The 19,446-nt window shown below is 41.2% G+C and overlaps 1 protein-coding gene across 3 annotated transcripts in view; it reads left to right on the top strand.

Moving 5' to 3' along the window:
- csk (C-terminal Src kinase) overlaps window positions 1-18,313 on the top strand; it is an 80,529-nt gene extending 62,216 nt beyond the window's left edge. For all 3 annotated transcript variants that reach the window (XM_060928176.1, XM_060928174.1, XM_060928177.1), the window contains 8 exons: window positions 686-779; window positions 5,068-5,133; window positions 5,477-5,576; window positions 5,933-6,023; window positions 9,220-9,293; window positions 12,119-12,314; window positions 12,407-12,493; window positions 17,310-18,313. In XM_060928176.1, the coding sequence (XP_060784159.1) occupies window positions 686-779; window positions 5,068-5,133; window positions 5,477-5,576; window positions 5,933-6,023; window positions 9,220-9,293; window positions 12,119-12,314; window positions 12,407-12,493; window positions 17,310-17,492 (891 nt within the window). In that variant the 3' untranslated portion in view covers window positions 17,493-18,313. The remainder of the gene's footprint in view (window positions 1-685; window positions 780-5,067; window positions 5,134-5,476; window positions 5,577-5,932; window positions 6,024-9,219; window positions 9,294-12,118; window positions 12,315-12,406; window positions 12,494-17,309) is intronic.
- The last annotated feature ends 1,133 nt before the right edge of the window (window positions 18,314-19,446 follow it).

Here is a 19,446-nt window from a genome sequence, read left to right as displayed (position 1 = left end):
GGCGGGCCCAGGCTAGCTGGAGCCTATCCCAGCTGACTACGGGCGAAAGGCAGGGTACACACTGGACAAGTCGCCAGGTCATCACAGGGCTGACACATAGACACAGACAACCATTCACACTCACATTCACACCTACGGTCAATTTAGAGTCACCAGTTAACCTAACCTGCATGTCTTTGGACTGTGGGGGAAACCGGAGCACCCGGAGGAAACACACGGGGAGAACATGCAAACTCCGCCCAGAAAGGCCCTCGCCGGCCATGGGGCTCGAACCCAGGACCTTCTTGCTGTGAGGCGACAGCGCTAACCACTACACCACCGTGCCGCCCGGACCCAGAAATAGTGCAGAATATTAACTATTCAAGATATTGAACATTTTTACTTTCTTTGTTTTTAAATATTTCAAAGTTCTAAAACCTTCTGTTTTATTTCTCATTATTAAAAGAAATTTAAGTGTCTGAGAGTGCCCTCTGTTGATGAATTGTTGATGTAGGAAACAAAAGAAACTGCAGCTTGGCTCACTCTTGCCTTCTGTATATAAGACGTTACAGAAACGCAACAGCAAATGAGTATAGATGTATTTTCTAACTTCATGGCTGGCTGATAAAGGTGGAGACAAAACAAATCTGCCCAAGATCTGCACTGTGTCTAATACAGTTCTGATTGTGTTGATCTTTGTGTGCAGCACTACACAAAAGATGCAGATGGACTTTGCACCAGGCTCATCAAACCCAAACTCATGGAGGGAACCGTGGCAGCGCAGGATGAGTTCTCTAGAAGTAAGAGCGTAGAACATCCTCCATTCCTCTCTTATTATTGCAGCTTCTTGTCCATTTGGAGAAATAAGTTTAAAGTGCTGTTTCTTTCACCTCTATTTTATGAAATCTTGTGTATGACTTTATGGTATTCTCTATAAAATGTGTAGTGTGTTACAAAATAAGATACAGCATAATACTAATGACAGTAATAAGTATGAACTCATCTCATCTCATTATCTCTAGCCGCGTCCCCCTTGCATTTTGGCTGTAAGCCAACAGCAGCAGAACACTCTTCGGTATTTCTGGACACAATAAATGATGTCTTAAAAATAATGGATTTCTAATACAGGCTTTGGATGCCAAATGACCAGATATTTCTCGAAGTTCCTTGAGAATGATTAGCCTGAAGAATCTGTATAAGATTTATTGGATCTGGCCGAGAGGTTGGGGTTCCTTCTGTTTCCTGCGACTGGTACAATGTGGATTCAGTGTGGAGTCATGAACTACTACATTTAGAATTGCGTGCTAGAAGGGTGGTTCTATTACAACCCCAATTCCAAAAAAAAGTTGGGACGCTGTGTAAGCTGTAATTAAAAACAGAATGTGATCATTTGTAAATCATGGAAGTCATTTGAAAATAGTCCAAAGACATATCAAATGTTGAAAGTGAGAAATTTTATGGTTTTTTGAAAAAAAAAAAAATGCTCATTCTGAATTTGATTTCAGCAGCACGTTTCAAAAAAGTTGGGACGGGGCGTGTTTACTACTGTGTTGCGTCACCTCTATTTTTAACAACACACTGTAAACATTTGGGAACTGAGGAGACCAATTGCTGTAGTTTTGAAGGAGAAATGTTGTCCCATTCTTGCCTGATATACAATTTCATTTGCTCAATACTTTGGGGTCTCCTTTGTCGTATTTTGCGCATCATAATGTGCCAAATGTTTTAAATGGGAGACAGGTGTGGACTGCAGGCAGGCCAGTTTAGCACCCAGACTCTTTTACTATGGAGCCATGCAGTTTAATATGTGCAGAAAGTAGTTTGGCATACCCAGTCATGTTACTGACCTGTTGCCAATTAACCAAATTAGTTGTGTGGGGTTTTTGTTTTGTTTTGTTTGTTTAGCATTACACTTTTTTTTTTCAGTCTTTTGTTGCCCCGTCCCGACTTTTCTGAAACGTGTTGCTGGTTGCTGGCATCAAATTCAAAATTAGCATATATTTTTCAAAAAACAATAACATTTCTCAGTTTCAGTGTTTTGATATGTTGTCTTTGTACTATTTTCAATGAAATATAGGGTTTCCATGATTTGCAAATCTTCACATTCTGTTTTTTATTTATGTTTTACACAATGTCCCAACTTTTTTGGAATTGGGATTGTACATACAGTCAGGTCTATAGGTATTTGGACAGTAACACAGTTTTCATAATTTTGCCTCTGGACACCATCACAATGGATTCGAAATAAAGCGATCAAGATGTTCTTGAAGTGTAGACTAACGGCTAGCGGTTTCAAAACCTGAATTTCTGTTCGCGGTTTTTGAACACTCTTCGTTGCTCATTTTTTGAATAACTCTGTGACTCTTGTTTGGCCATTTTTTATTTTATTTTGATTTCCAATTTATCTTTTTTGTTGTTTTGTTTGTTTTTTTACAACATTGCAAGCCGGCGCCTTGGAAAGAAAGTCCATAATCGTCCACGGGTATTACAGGGAAATTCTGCCCAGCAAGGAACCAATCAGAGCGCATGATTTTACTAGAAGTAGCTCGTGCTGTATAATAAAGAGAGATAATGTTCCAAAGCATACCACGAAAAAAGCAACCAAGAGCTTCTTAAGGCAAAGACATGGAATGTCCTTAATTGGCCGAGTCAGTCACCTGACCTCAACCCAATTGATCATGCTTTTCACCAAAGCCTGGTGCACGGGCGAATATTTTATTTTATTTTTTTCTCCAAATTGCTTAGTCGTACAACTTTTTGACGTAAGTGAAAAATTGCTTCGTGTGCGGATATTTGCAACAGCAGGGTTTTTTTTGTTTGTTTGTTTAAAAAAAATTTTTTTTTGCTTGTGACATCACAGGTATCAAACATGCTTGATATTCTGTGACAAAAAATCGCAAGTTGCTGACTTGTTGCGGAGATATCGCCGCGTGTGCGTGTCTTTGCGATAACAAAGCGATCACCTCCAAAGGCTAAACCAATCGCTGCCCACAAAGTAGTCATGTGATTTACACGTGACTTGCATTCCCCACCCCAAATCACTCACTGGTCGCAGATAACGCGCGCACACAGCTACCCAAGACGGGAAACTTGCGTCCAAAAATCGTAGTACGCTTGCGATGAGAAGTCGCCCGTGTGCGCCGGGCTTTACTGAAGACAAAAATGAAGGCAAATCACCTCAAGGGAGGAAACTCAGCATTTGGTGATGTCTGTGGCTTCTAGACTTCAGGTGGTCATTGACTGACTGACTGACTGACTGACTGTAAAGGATTTGCGTGTCTCATCTCATTATCTCTAGCTGCTTTATCCTTCTACAGGGTCGCAGGCAAGCTGGAGCCTATCCCAGCTGACTACGGGCGAAAGGCGGGGTACACCCTGGACAAGTCGCCAGGTCATTGCAGGGCTGACACATAGACACAGACAACCATTCACACTCACATTCACACCTACGGTCAATTTAGAGTCACCAGTTAACCTAACCTGCATGTCTTTGGACTGTGGGGGAAACCGGAGCACCCGGAGGAAACCCACGCGGACACGGGGAGAACATGCAGACTCCACACAGAAAGGCCCTCGCCGGCCACGGGGCTCGAACCCGGACCTTCTTGCTGTGAGGCGACAGCGCTAACCACTACACCACCGTGAACATATGTAATGGATGATTCACACAGATTGAGGACTTCATCATTGGGCTACTGTTAATCTTCAAATCAAGTTTATTTGTATAGCCCTTTTAACAATAAACATTGTCGCAAAGCAGCTTTACAGAATTTGAATGACTTAAAACATGAGCTAATTTTATCCCTAATCTATCCCCAATGAGCAAGCCTGTGGCGACGGTGGCAAGGAAAAACTCCCTCAGATGACATGAGGAAGAAACCTCGAGAGGACCCAGACTCAAAAGGGAACCCAACCTCATTTGGGCAACAACAGACAGCCTGACTATAATATTAACAGTTTTAACAGGTATAACCCTCAACTGTCCTCATGGGGCCGTCCTTCACAGGAGCGGTGCGATAAAACTCCGACCAGACACAGGGCACCAGGATGGAAATCTGATAGCTACTGAAGGAGAGGAGTAGAAACAAGACGAAGCTCATCTCATCTCATCTCATTATCTGTAGCCGCTTTATCCTTCTACAGGGTCGCAGGCAAGCTGGAGCCTATCCCAGCTGACTACGGGCGAAAGGCGGGGTACACCCTGGACAAGTCGCCAGGTCATCACAGGGCTGACACAGAGACACAGACAACCATTCACACTCACATTCACACCTACGGTCAATTTAGAGTCACCAGTTAACCTAACCTGCATGTCTTTGGACTGTGGGGGAAACCGGAGCACCTGGAGGAAACCCACGCGGACACGGGGAGAACATGCAAACTCCGCACAGAAAGGCCCTCGCCGGCCACGGGGCTCGAACCCGGACCTTCTTGCTGTGAGGCGACAGCGCTAACCACTACACCACTGTGCCGCCCCGGATTTGCGTGTATATATTAAAAATAATCATTATAATTGTTGGTTTGTCCAATTACTTCTGAGCCTTTAAACTATGAAATAAATGGCTGTAACTCCTAAAAGGTTAATGAAGTATTTTTGAATTAAAGCTGAAAGTCTACACTTCAGTTACATCTTGATGGCTTGATTTCAGATCTGTTGTGATGTGTCAAAGTCCCTCTCACGCCAGAATCTGATCTTCCCAGTCAGTCTCCTGTCCCAGTACTAACCAGCTCTTTAAGGTGTATGGATGTGGCGCCAATCTCCATTTCTACAGCCCTCACCCTCTCGCCTATACAGCTAGGGTTACAGTAGAGGGCTAGTCCTCTGGTAACCGTGAGAGTTTGACTTCCCCACTCGCATCTGTATTGCAGTGTTCGAGAGGCGGACATGCTAACCACTAGGCCAACTCGCAGTGTTGTGATGTGATGTGATGTGTACTGAGGCAAAATTACAAAACTTGTCACTGTCCAAATACTTACAGACCTGACTGTATATAAAAAGAAACGCATTTTATTTGCAAAGCTCCTTCGTTATGGTGTTTTGGTTCAATGCTGGCAGCCGTAGTCTCACTTCCTGTTTCTATTGCACAGGTGGATGGGCACTCAACCTCAAGGAACTGAAACTCATACAAACTATTGGAAAGGGTGAATTTGGAGGTATGTTTCACACTCGTCTATCTCAGGGTATTCAAATTATTCTATTAACATGTAAGAGCATTTTGCATGACTCATTGATTGATCAGTGCTTCTGTAATGGAGAAGCTGTCCATTGCTCATTTTAGTGCTCTAAGGTGATATTTCCTGTTTCCTCTTTCGTAAGATGACCGCTGATATTTATTTACTGTATTTTTCACCATTTCCTGACTTGAATCTGATGTGATGCTTGAACAGGTTTAAAAAAAATATCGAGCAACATATCCATCTCCAAAAATAAGATTTAAAAAAAAAACAACCTCAAAGCATGGTGCTAATTATTGAGTGAATGACATGTTTTGCTCAGATGTCATGGTGGGGGATTACAGAGGCACTAAAGTAGCTGTGAAATGCATCAAACATGACGCTACAGCACAGGCCTTCATCGCAGAGGCCTCGGTCATGACGTAAGTTCTCAGCTCTTTCATGACTCGCTTATGAAATTTCCATGTTCAAGTTGAAGCTTGATTTGACATGTACAAAGAGTTACAGAGTGGATAATTATTTAGAGCGGAATACTATGGAGCATGTTACAGGGTAGGATTGGATGAAGTGTGTGTGTGTGTGTATATGTGCAGTACAGAGAGAGGAGAAATTATTATATAAGTGATGTCTCTAAGGTACACTGTGTGTTGGTGTCCAGTCAGCAGTTATTCTTAACCCACTAAAGTGAATGTTCTCCTATATTTTTGTGCTCTGATGATGGTACTTGAACTTGGTGAAATATTAAATCTGGTCCATGACTTTTTTTTTTTTTTTTTAGGCAGCTGCGACACAATAACCTGGTGCAGCTGTTGGGCGTGATTGTGGAAGAGAAAGGCAGCTTGTTCATTGTCACGGAGTACATGGCTAAGGTCAGTGACCTGAATCGCGTTTAAAAGAAACTCCGCTATTTTTTTTTTTTTTTTAAACCCCGGTCCTATTTTCCCATCTTTTTGGATCCAAATTTTTACTAGGGTAAACATTTAGAATACTAGACCCAGCAATTGCAAACAGCTAAACAATATAAGTGTCTGGCAACATGGAAAGGATCCCTACAGAGATGCACCTGTGTCTGGTTACCCCAATAACTGTGAAGAAACTGCGTAGTCGATTATCACATGGAGGCTGTTCAAGTCAGTTTATTTGTATAGCACTTTTAACAACAGACATTGGCACAAAGCATCTTTACAGAAAATTAAAGACTTTTTAAACATATGAATTAATTTTATCCCTGATGAGCCAGCCTGAGTTGATGGTGGCAAGGGAAAACTCCCTCAGACGACACGAGGAAGAAACCTTGAGAGGAACCAGACTCAAAAGGGAACCCATCCTCATCTGGGTGATGACAGATTTATAAATAACTCACTTCTGTAACTGTATCCTGTATAGTCACACAGTACAACTGTGTAACCAGGAAATTCATTATAGATTTAACGTGAAGCCTGTTTTGTTGACGTTCTGGACTGTTCATGACAAATGATGGAGACTTGAGTGCGGAACTGTTCGACAGTGCTAAAGTTATCATGTTAATTGTAGTCCTTAACCATCGTAGCAAAACCAATGCCGCTTTTCCACTACCAACGCGGCTGAGTTGGGCTGAGCTGTGCCGTGCTGAGTTGGGCTGAGTTGAGCTGAGTGGGGCTGTTGGAGTTGCATTTCGACTACAACTGCACTGAACCGTGCTGGCTGGAAGTGGGTGGACACATTGGGTGGAGTTAGCGAAAGTGGGTGGACGTCACGTGATGTTGTTAGGCGGCGCAAACGGTGACATCAGTGATCTTTTAAGCGGTAGTCTCACGACCCGGATAGTAAACAATAAACATGGAGGACATGGAGTCGTTAGTGTTGCTGGTCTTGGTGCTGTGGCTTGTTGTCACCGACAACGCCAACAGATACTGGCAAGAGCGTATAGATGAGGCGAGGCGCATAAGGCTTCAGAAATTCTCGTAATTCGTAATTATTATTCTTCCGGGTTTACGGTGTTTACAGATCCCAGCGTGCTCGCGGGGCGTGTGTGGGCATGTGAGGACACTCCTCCTCACCAATCAGTGCACAGGGGAGTGTCTGCTCACGCCCCTAGCCCCACTCGGCTCGGTTTGGCTCGCTTCAGCCCCACTCCAAAACCATGCGAGTTTTGGGAGCTGAGTAGGGCTGAAGCGAGCTGAGTCGCGCTGCTCTAAGGTAGTCGAAACGCGAGCCGTGTCGGGCTGAAGTGAGCTGAAAAAGGGTAGTGGAAAAGGGCCATAAGTGTCCAGAGCCATCTTCTAACTGCATATTTCGACTGTCTATAAATATGGGGCCGTCCTCTACAGGAACAATGTGATGAGACTCCAGCCAGAAGTAGGGCATCAGGATGGATCAGGCAAGTCCAAAGAGCAGGAGAGGCCAGCATCAGTGGTATCTCAGGATCAACGTGTAACTCAACAGAGAGAGAGAGAGAGAGAATAGGTTGTTAGGTTTGCCCATCTGTTATACACACCCTGGTTCAAAGAAATAGAGCTGGCCATCAAATTCAAATGTCTCATCCATATTGTTGTAATCGGCTAAATATTCAGGTTTTGGAAATGGACTTCTTCCGGAATTCTGTGTAACGTCTCCTTTTGTAACAGGTGTTGCCAGGCAAAACAAACCTCGCCCGGTAGCACTTATGATGAATATGAAGGAGGAGGTCACGAAAAGAATAGGTACCCTATGGGTACATGTGGCTACTGCTTATAAATAAAATAGTTTTCTGATACCATGCAGAAATATAGCGCATATATATATATATATATATATATATATATATATATATATATATATATATTTTTTTTTACTGTATGAGGCAGTAGCCACAAAAGTGAAGTGTAATCCAGAAATGAACAATTTAAAAATCACAGAAGTAAAATATACTAAGTGTCTGTCCTTTATATTATTCTACTCTTACCTCTTACAGTTTTCGAAACTGAAACCCCCGAACCAAGGCTGACACGCATACGCTTTCACCATGACCCAAACTCTTATTTCCTGGAAATGGCCCGGCGCTAGAGCTCAGTGGAACGCACTTTCACTTTTTATTGTATTTTTTTCTGCTGTAGACAGATGGCCTTGTGCAAAATTACCCTTCTGGATGAGTGTGTAAAGGGACATACTTTCATAGAAAAAAAAAAAACGAAATTGGTCCAGAATATGCCCTTTTAACGTCACATGGGAAAAAAAAAAAAAGATTTTATATATATTAAAAAAAAAAATATTTATATATATATATATATATATATATATATATATATATATATATATATATATATATATATATATAAATATAAAATGTGTGTTTCCACAGAGATATATATATATATATAACACACACTTTTTATTTATATTATATATATATAATGTGTGTTTCCACAGAGATATATATATATATATATATATATATATATATATATATATATATATATATATATATATATAGTGTGTGTGTGTATGTGTGTATATATATATATATAAAATATATATATATATATATACACACACACACACACACACACAATATATATATAATGTATGTGTGTGTATATAATTTATTTATTTAAACTATAGGTCTGTCCGTTAGTCTGCCAAGCCATCTGTCTGTCTATAGGAAATTCTTGTTAATACAGTATCTCAAAAATGAGTGATTTACTATAACAGCACGTCCCAGAGACTTTCACTCCTTATATAACTTGGTGAAATCTTTTTGGATTGTAACACACTGGATGTGGAAGGTCTTCATGTTCAGAATGACAGCATGGTTTTTCAGTGTTAATGGGTTAGATGAGAAATGCACCGTATTTGCTGAATTTAATGTAGACTCCAGTTACATTAGCATTGTACTTATCTGTTTTCCAGTGGCAAATACATTTCCAAAGCTTTTAGGTGAACTGGATTATCTTTTGAAGATTAGTAATGTTTATGTCCAACACCTTGAGAATGAAACGTAATCTAGTGAATCATGAGTGACCGAATGGGCACATATTTATTTACTGAACTTATGAGCAAATTGAAAGGAAGGCTGCGTTAATACAGAATGATGATGTGTCTCTGCAGGGAAGCCTGGTGGACTATCTCCGCTCCAGAGGACGCACTGTTATTGGAGGAGACTGTTTGCTCAAGTTCTCCATGTGAGTTTTTAAACTGGTCTGGTCGAAGTATGGTAAGAGGAATATTTCAGTGGTTTTCAGCCCAGTCTCTATCCACCAGAGCTGTAGTGTACATATTTACTAAGAAAGAATAGAAAATCTGCTTCTCCTAAACTGTTTAAGAGCAGCTGTTGAACTGGAAACGGATCATGCAGAAACTGAGACACACAACTAATTATTATTATTAATTATTATTATTTCTGTAGCACCCACCATACATTTAAATGCAGCACAGTGCTTTATTGTGAAACAAAAAACAATAAATAAAATAAATTAGTAAAGCAAACAGATAATAAATATGCAGGGTTAGTCAAAATCAGAAGTGGACAGTAACGAAGTACATTTACTTGAGTACTGTACTTAAATACACTTTGAGTATCTGTACTTTACTTGAGTCTTTTTTTTTTTTTTGGAAACTTATGACTTTACTACATTTGAAAGGCAAATATCGTACTTTTCACTCCACTACATTTCTATCAAGGTCCTCGTTACTATGAAGCAGCTTTGAAAGTGGATGTTTTTTCTTTTCTAAAACGTGATTGGTTTTTTCGCAGGTGACACTGAGACAGCCTGTCAGTAATCACTAGGGTCACGTCACGTCCATACACTATAAAATCAAGATCAATGATTTCTCAGCAGCGTTATTTAACATGATCAGTTGATGGCAGAATGGAAGGAGGCGGTTCATCTGGGGAACGCACGCACCCATGGTTCTATAGCTAGAACCCATGTTTCAGTTTTCTGAAAGGATTAAAGATTCATTTCATTTTAAATTTTTGCTTTGTTTGCCAAAAACGAACTACATCACAGCCTACAAAAACTTGTCGTCCAACCTGCGGGAGCATATTGAGGTATATAAACATTTTATTCCAAGAGAAAGCTTGCAGCGAAGTTGTCTGTGCTTTTCAAGCTAGCGATAACGTTGCAGTAGCTATGCAGTCTGGTTAGTCAAATGATTTTCTATGGATTTTCCCGCCAAGTTGCCATTGCCTTGTCCACGGCTAACGTTTACACATAGCTAGTTAACTTGGACACTATTAGTTAGCATGTAAAAACAGAGTTACGCTAACATGAATAACTTTAACTTATCTGAAGTCCTTTCAAAAATACGTTTCAGCATAATCTTGCCAAATAAACAATGTAGAAATCTTTCTTTTCTAGTAGCGTTAGCTACCCAATATGATTTCGAGTTTGAAAAGAGTTTGCTAGCATGTCAGGTGGAGTTTCACTGACTAGCTAGCTTAATGTTAAACCACCATGATTCCACAGCATGCGTTCATTTTGTGAATTCACATTTCTGTCTTTGGTAACAGCATTAGGTTTTGTAAGCGTTGTGGCAATAATACAACGATGCGTTGACAGAAAATGTACTTTTAATACTTAAGTATTTTTAAAAGCAAGTACTTTTAACTTAAAAAATTGACTGGACAACTTTCACTTGTATCAGAGTAACATTTAACCAGTGGGATCTGTACTTTGACTTAAGTAATGAAGTTGGGTACTTTGTCCACCTCTGGTCAAAATTATGTTAACACTAATGGATTATTTTTCTCCTGAATGTGTGGTGCGCCGAGACTGCTGCTGGCGTAATTGGGCCCTACTTTTTTGACACCCCAACAATGACATCAGACGTCTACTTACAGATGGCACAGCAATACGCCATTGATGAACTTCCACTACAGATCCGATTGGTTTCTACCATTTAAGTCTCATCTCATCTCATTATCTCTAGCCGCTTTATCCTTCTACAGGGTCGCAGGCAAGCTGGAGCCTATCCCAGCTGACTACGGGCGAAAGGCGGGGTACACCCTGGACAAGTCGCCAGGTCATCACAGGGCTGACACATAGACACAGACAACCATTCACACTCACATTCACACCTATGGTCAATTTAGAGTCACCAGTTAACCTAACCTGCATGTCTTTGGACTGTGGGGGAAACCGGAGCACCCGGAGGAAACCCACGCGGGCACGGGGAGAACATGCAAACTCCACACAGAAAGGCCCTCGCCGGCCACGGGGCTCGAACCCGGACCTTCTTGCTGTGAGGCGACAGCGCTAACCACTACACCACCATTTAAGTGTTAACATAAAATTTTACTAACCCTGTATAATAAATAATAGCAGTGACAGAGAATAAAATAATAATTAAATATATAAAATGTTTAAAAATGGACAATAATTGAAAATGTATATAAATGTAATGTAAACATAACTTTCCCAGTCAAAGTAAGGCAAATAATAAAAGCTTTTAAAATACTAAAGTGGGAAAAATATGGGTGTTTTTTTTTTTTTTTTTTTTTAAATCGGTGATAGATGGAGCCTCACGGATGTTTGGTGCATAAAAACAAAACACTGCTTCACCACTCTCTAAGTTTCATACATGGAATGTGAAGAAAGTGTGAATGAGAAGATTCTTCCTTCTGAAAAGCTGTCCATCTCTGAAAGGGCAAATTTGTGTATAAAATGTGTTTTGCATAAACATTTCTCGTCGTCCTTAAATTTCATTATAAATGAGTTGAGAGTAAACAGGATTTCTGGTCTCTTTTTTTTTTTTTTTTGTACAGAGAAATGTGATTAATTCTTGTCTGTGGTAATCACGTGCTATGGATATGGCAGATAGAGCTTAGATTGAAAATGCAGGAAGAATGAATAGTATCTCATGAAATGTGTGCTATAATTCAGTCACCTTGACTTGACTAGACCTTTTAAGTTGGTGTGGATAAATTCCAGCTTCTTATCACTGTAATAATTTTAGGAATTACTGCTGTTCGGATTAAATGCTTTCTCTCGGCCTCTCTGTGCAGGGACGTGTGCGAGGCCATGGCATATCTGGAGTCTAATAACTTCGTCCATAGAGATCTGGCAGCTAGGAATGTTTTAGTCTCCGATGACAACATCGCTAAAGTCAGTGATTTCGGTTTGACCAAGGAGGCATCGTCCACTCAGGACACGGCTAAGCTGCCCATCAAATGGACGTCCCCTGAAGCCCTGAGAGAAAAGGTAGTGCGTGTGTGTTTGAATAGACAGGTAAACTGTAGATAGTTGTAATGAAGACCACGGCTAAATTCGATTATTCCTGTGTGTCTGGACAGAAATTCTCCACCAAGTCGGATGTATGGAGTTATGGAATATTGCTCTGGGAGATCTATTCCTTTGGTCGCGTACCGTATCCGAGAATTGTGAGTATTCAAGGTTATTTAGTCCAGTATTTCTTTTCAGAAAGAAAAATATGCAATTGTTGTTTTCTGCGACTTTGTCAAAGGTAAAGTCCTTGATTTACATCAGAGGAAAGTCTTAATGATTTTAAAGCTTTAGTTTCTTGGTAAAATGACAAACTGCATTTTTAAAATATTTATTATTTGTTTATTTTACACTTTATTAACCTCGAGAGAGAGATGGAAGAAAGAGAGTCTGGTGCTGCTGTGATGCAACTGATTAAAAAAATTAACTTCTACACTTCGAACAGAGGTGTTCAACACTAAATATAACTATACGTTACATTACATTAATGGTATTTAGCAGACGCTCTTATCCAGAGCGATGTACAGCATACCCAGAACAGTCTGCGGAGCAGTTGGGGTCCCTTACTCAAGGGCACTTCAGCCATTTCTGCTAGTCCAGGGAATCGAACCAGCGACCTTTTGGTCCCAAAGCTGCTTTTGTAACCATTAGGCCATGGCTCCCCCCATGGATGTAATGTAGATTTCAATGAAAATGTAGACGGTCAATGAATTATTAATTCATTGATCAATAAATTATTAGCTCATCCAGTCAACAGTCGAGCTTATGCCATAATGTGTTGTCTGTTGTCCATCCGGAGTCGTCCACATTTCACAAAAATCGCTTCTTTTCTCTCAATCCTACCCCAATTTTTAGTCTTTTTGGCAGGAAGGTGGGTCTGCCTGGGGTGCATACAGTGGTGCTTGAAAGTTTGTGAACCCTTTAGAATTTTCTATATTTCTGCATAAATATGACCTAAAACATCAACAGATTTTCACACAAGTCCTAAAAGTAGATAAAGAGAACCCAGTTAAACAAATGAGACAAAAATATTATACTTGGCCACTTATTTATTGAGGAAAATGATCCAATATTACATATCTGTGAGTGGCAAAAGTATGTGAACCTCTAGGATTAGCAGTTCATTTGAAGGTGAAATTAGAGTCAGGTGTTTTCAATCAACGGGATGACAATCAGGTGTGAATGGGCGCCCTGTTTTATTTAAAGAACAGGGATCTATCAAAGTCAGATCTTCACAACACATGGTTGTGGAAGTGTATCATGGCACGAACAAAGGAGATTTCTGAGGACCTCAGAAAAAGCATTGTTGATGCTCATCAGGCTGGAAAAGGTGAAAAAACCATCTCTAAAGAGTTTGGACTCCACCAATCCACAGTCAGACAGATTGTGTACAAATGGAGGAAATTCAAGACCATTGTTACCCTCCCCAGGAGTGGTCGACCAACAAAGATCACTCCAAGAGCAAGGCGTGTAATAGTCAGTGAGGTCACAAAGGACCCCAGGGTAACTTCTAAGCAACTGCAGGCCTCTCTCACATTGGCTAATGTTAATGTTCATGAGTCCACCATCAGGAGAACACTGAACAACAATGGTGTGCATGGCAGGGTTGCAAGGAGAAAGACACTGCTCTCCAAAAAGAATATTGCTGCTCGTCTGCAGTTTGCTAAAGATCACGTGAACAATCCAGAAGGCTATTGGAAAAATGTTTTGTGGATGGATGAGATGAAAATAGAATATTTGGTTTAAATGAGAAGCATTATGTTTGGAGAAAGGAAAACACTGCATTCCAGCATAAGAACCTTATCCCATCTGTGAAACATGGTGGTGGTAGTATCATGGTTTGGACTTGTTTTGCTGCATCTGGTCCAGGATGGCTTGCCATCGTTGATGGAACAATGAATTCTGAATTATACCAGCGAATTCTCAAGGAAAATGTCAGGACATCTGTCCATGAACTGAATCTCAAGAGAAGGTGGGTCATGCAGCAAGACAACAACCCTAAGCACACAAGTCGTTCTACCAAAGAATGGTTAAAGAAGAATAAAGTTAATGTTTTGGAATGGCCAAGTCAAAGTCCTGACCTTAATCCAATCGAAATGTTGTGGAAGGAACTGAAGCAAGCACTTCATGTGAGGAAACCCACCAAGATCCCAGAGTTGAAGCTGTTCTGTACGGAGGAATGGGCTAAAATTCCTCCAAGCTGGTGTGCAGGACTGATCAACAGTTACTGGAAACATTTAGTTGCAGTTATTGCTGCACAAGGGGGTCACACCAGATACTGAAAGCAAAGGTTCACATACTTTTGCCACTCACAGATATGCAATATTGGATCATTTTCTTCAATAAATAAATGACTAAGTACAATATTTTTTGTCTCATTTGTTTAACTGGGTTCTCTTTATCTACTTTTAGGACTCGTGTGAAAATCTGATGATGTTTTAGGTCATATTTATGCAGAAATATAGAAAATTCTAAAGGGTTCACAAACTTTCAAGCACCACTGTATACTGTAGCTTCTACCCAAATTTGCATAATTGCAATTAATAATGAAGATATGGAGTAATTAAATCCTAACGAGCAGTTTCCAGACAAATCGCTTCTTCTCCCTCAATTCTTCACCGATTTTGATTCTTTCTGGCATGAAGGTAGGGGTACCTAGGGTGCATATAACTTCTACCCAGATTTGCTGAATTATAATTACTAATGAAGTTATGGACTAATTAAGCCTTAATGAGCAGTGCAACAAAAATCGCTGCTTCTCTGTCAGTTCCTCGCCGTTTTGGATTCTTTCTGGCAAATAGGTCGGTATTCTTGGTGTATAGAACTTCTATATATAGCTTGTATATAGCTTGCAACATTTATTGTACAAGATAGCCCACTTTAGATCATTCCTTCTGGACTAGACAGGGCCGGAGTGAGCTACGCAGTCACTGACGGTCTCATTTCATAAATATATAACAAAGAAGCGCCAGAGTACACGAGTAAATGCAGTGTTCAAACATTATGAATGTGGAGCTTGTGTTAAATTGCAGCTAAATGAATAAAATAGTATCAAGGATTAGTCAGTTAGGGGCGGCACGGTGGTGTAGTGGTTAGCGCTGTCGCCTCACAGCAAGAAGGTCCGGGTTCGAGCCCAGTGGCCGGCGAGGGCCTTTCTGTGTGGAGTTTGCATGTTCTCCCCGTGTCCGCGTGGGTTTCCTCCGGGTGCTCTGGTTTCCCCCACAGTCCAAAGACATGCAGGTTAGGTTAACTGGTGACTCTAAATTGACCGTAGGTGTGAATGTGAGTGTGAATGGTTGTCTGTGTCTATGTGTCAGCCCTGTGATGACCTGGCAACTTGTCCAGGGTGTACCCTGCCTTTCGCCCGTAGTCAGCTGGGATAGGCTCCAGCTTGCCTGCGACCCTGTAGAACAGGATAAAGCGGCTAGAGATAATGAGATGAGATGAGATTAGTCAGTTAGCTGATGTTATCGAAACTAACCTCTATCACAGCTCTTATTGGAAACAAAGACATAGTTTTAACTTGTATTTAGTTATATCTATATGCTGTCACATCTCTGTACACTTATTAAAAAAACCATGGAGTCATTCTTTAATAAATGTAAAAAGTTGTTGTGTTGGCAAATTGCTATATACTTTGCAGCAGCAGTGCATCATACTGCTCTGTGGGTGGCCCAGTGGTGCAGTAGGTAGCGTTTGTCCTCTCACAGCTCCAGGGTCCCAGGTTTGAGTTTGAGCCCGGGTTATGTTCTGTGTGGTGTTTCGCATATTATTGCACATTTTTATTATACCCCCACTCTGAAGGAGGGGGGTATACTGGTTTACCTCTGTCCATCCATCCGTCCGTATCTCCGTCCATCCGAAACACCCTTTTTCTCAGCAACCACAAATCATAGCCACTTGGTACCAGACTTCACCTTGGGGTTCTATACCGTTTGCCGACTGAATATATTTACGAAACATATAGGGTGGATTTACAAAATGTTTATAACCCTTGTCTCAGCAACTACAAATTGCAACTGCTTGATATTTGGTACCGAGCTTCAGCTTGGGGTTCTATACCGTGTGTACCGTTTTCAGGTCTGTCGCACATCGACTTCCTGTTTACCAACTGAATGTATTTACGAAACATATCCAGTGGATTTTGAGGCTATTTCAAGAAGCAAAATGCTGTTTCAAAATGACAGTTTACCAGGATGCTATTTGAAATCCCTGGGGAGAGACACTGCTCTTTACTTGTTTCAGGGTTAATTATTGGTTGAAGTCAACATTCATAATAAGTGTCCTATTCCTTCGATTGCTTGCATTCTGATATAAGCAAGAGCGGTGGGATATGCAAGTGAGCAGTAGCTCACAGTTGATCTTGTATTTTAATAAAACTGGACAAAACAATTAAAAAAAAAATCTTTAAATTTACGATACCTGAGCTTGTAACACATGGTAGTGTCCAGCAGGGGGCATAGTAGTCCACAATTTATAGGTTTGTCTGCTGCAAATATAGATGATTTTTATCTCATCTCATTGTCTGTAGCCGCTTTATCCTGTTCTACAGGGTCGCAGGCAAGCTGGAGCCTATCCCAGCTGACTACGGGCGAAAGGCGGGGTACACCCTGGACAAGTCGCCAGGTCATCACAGGGCTGACACATAGACACAGACAACCATTCACACCTACGGTCAATTTAGAGTCACCAGTTAACCTAACCTGCATGTCTTTGGACTGTGGGGGAAACCGGAGCACCCGGAGGAAACCCACGCGGACACGGGGAGAACATGCAAACTCCACACAGAAAGGCCCTCGCCGGCCACGGGGCTCAAACCTGGACCTTCTTGCTGTGAGGCGACAGCGCTAACCACTACACCACCGTGCCGCCCCTAGATGATTTTGATTCATTTATTTTTATTCATTTTAAACCTCAGAAGAATTTAATTGCACAAATTGAACCAATACAACTTAAATGTCTGTCTTGTTGCAGCCTCTGAAAGACGTGGTGCCACGCGTGGAAAAGGGCTACAAGATGGACGCCCCGGACGGCTGTCCTCCTGCTGTGTACGACATCATGAAGCAGTGCTGGACTTTGGAGCCGGTGATGCGGCCCAGCTTCGACACACTGAGAGAGAACCTGCAGCTCATCCAAGATAAAGAGCTGTACCTGTGAGAGCAAGGACACCGAGACGGACTCTCCCTGTGAGAGGAAGAGAGAGAGCGAGAGGGCGCACGGAGGACTGTACAGAACTGTACACACACACACATACACACTCTCAGAACAGCACTCCATTATCACACACTTGAAAAAGAAGAGTCGAATATGGAAAATATAATTATGGCCAAATTGTTTTACCGATCCTCACCTTTTTTTTAAAATTTGTTCCTTTCTTTTGCTGTGCCTTCATGATTTGTTTTATAGAATCGGAGAGGCGGGCCTTCTCTTTTGTATTTTTTTTTTAAATAATTTAAGTCTCCAGCTTCTTTTGACCTTTTCGTCTTTATCTTTCAGTCACTGTCTTACCGTCTCCCCTCTTTGCTAAATCATGCTCACACAGCGCAGCGTCATACAGACTGGTTCCTCTTTAAGCTGTGTGTTCACATGACCGTGGATTTGTGTGGATGTGCAAGTGTTCGTTTGTGTGTCCTCCTCTGTGGAACTTGTGTTTCTGGAGCACTGGACTCTTCCCTGCCCTTGAGCTGTTGCTGTTAGAGTTTTATTCAGTGTCCACACCTTAATTTTAATGTCTTTTTATTTGGTTAAAAAAAAAAAATGGGACTCTCTTTCTTAACCCTGGAAAAGACTGAACTTGAAGCATGTGTGAATTCACATTGGGGAAATGGGAAGGGGTCAGGGGGTGGTGGGTGCTTGGGGGGGTGGTATGGGAAGAGAGATTTGCTGATTTATGTTTTTGATCCATGGAAAAAAAAAAAGCATTTTGTATGCAAAGTGTAAGAAGATGATGAAAGAAAATATAAAGTTGTCTGCTTGTACTGAAGACTGCTGATTCTTTCTTTTTTACATTTGAAAATTGCACTTATTGAGGAGATGTGTATATATCTCCACATTCACTGGATATGAGCAATTGCACGCTCTGATTGGCCGGTTACTCTACTACTAGGCTGTCATCTCATATACCATCTCATCTCATTATCTCTAGCCGCTTTATCCTTCTACAGGGTCGCAGGCAAGCTGGAGCCTATCCCAGCTGACTACGGGCGAAAGGCGGGGTACACCCTGGACAAGTCGCCAGGTCATCACAGGGCTGACACATAGACACAGACAACCATTCACACTCACATTCACACCTACGCTCAATTTAGAGTCACCAGTTAACCTAACCTGCATGTCTTTGGACTGTGGGGGAAACCGGAGCACCTGGAGGAAACCCACGCGGACACGGGGAGAACATGCAAACTCCACACAGAAAGGCCCTCGCCAGCCCCGGGGCTCGAACCCAGGACCTTCTTGCTGTGAGGCGACAGCGCTAACCACTACACCACCGTGCCGCCCTCATATACCATGAGTAGAGGAAAACAAAATGGCAGAGCGTGTTGCTGAACCAAACGAGGACAAAATAAAAGCTCTACTTGAAAATACCCCCCCCCCAAAAAAAGCAACAAAATATGGAATAAAAGCATTTGATGGGAAGAACGTATCTTTTTTTTTTTTTTCCTCAATAATTTTTTTTAGCATTTTTCACAAATTGCTGCTGTCATTTTGCCAGTTTCTTTACATTGTAAGCAGAAATTATTTTGTCAGACATTTTGTATAAAGTTTTTTTTTTTTTTTTAAATCCCCTGCTGGCCAAAAGGTCCGAAGGGGGATTATGTCGTGGCGATGTCCATCTGTCCCAGGAAGGGTGCTCACCTTCTGAAATCAACTCCTCTCATGATTTTTGGAGGAATTTACCGAACCTTTGCAGGATTCTGTGTTATATGTTGGTAATACACATATTGTAATTTTGTTAAATTGCGTCACATTTTACCAGAGTTACAGCCCTTGATTAACAAAATTATACTTTGACAATTTCATAAGAGCGTGTTTTCCTTCTGAAATCAACTCCTCTCATGATTTTTGGAAGAATTTCATGAAACTTGGCAAAAGCCATTGTTATATGTTGGTA

Source organism: Neoarius graeffei, chromosome 8 (genome assembly GCF_027579695.1).
Source record: "Neoarius graeffei isolate fNeoGra1 chromosome 8, fNeoGra1.pri, whole genome shotgun sequence".
Taxonomy (NCBI): Eukaryota; Metazoa; Chordata; class Actinopteri; order Siluriformes; family Ariidae; genus Neoarius; species Neoarius graeffei.
The sequence above is the reverse complement of the archived record's forward strand: the minus strand, read 5'-3'. Positions and strand labels throughout refer to the sequence as shown.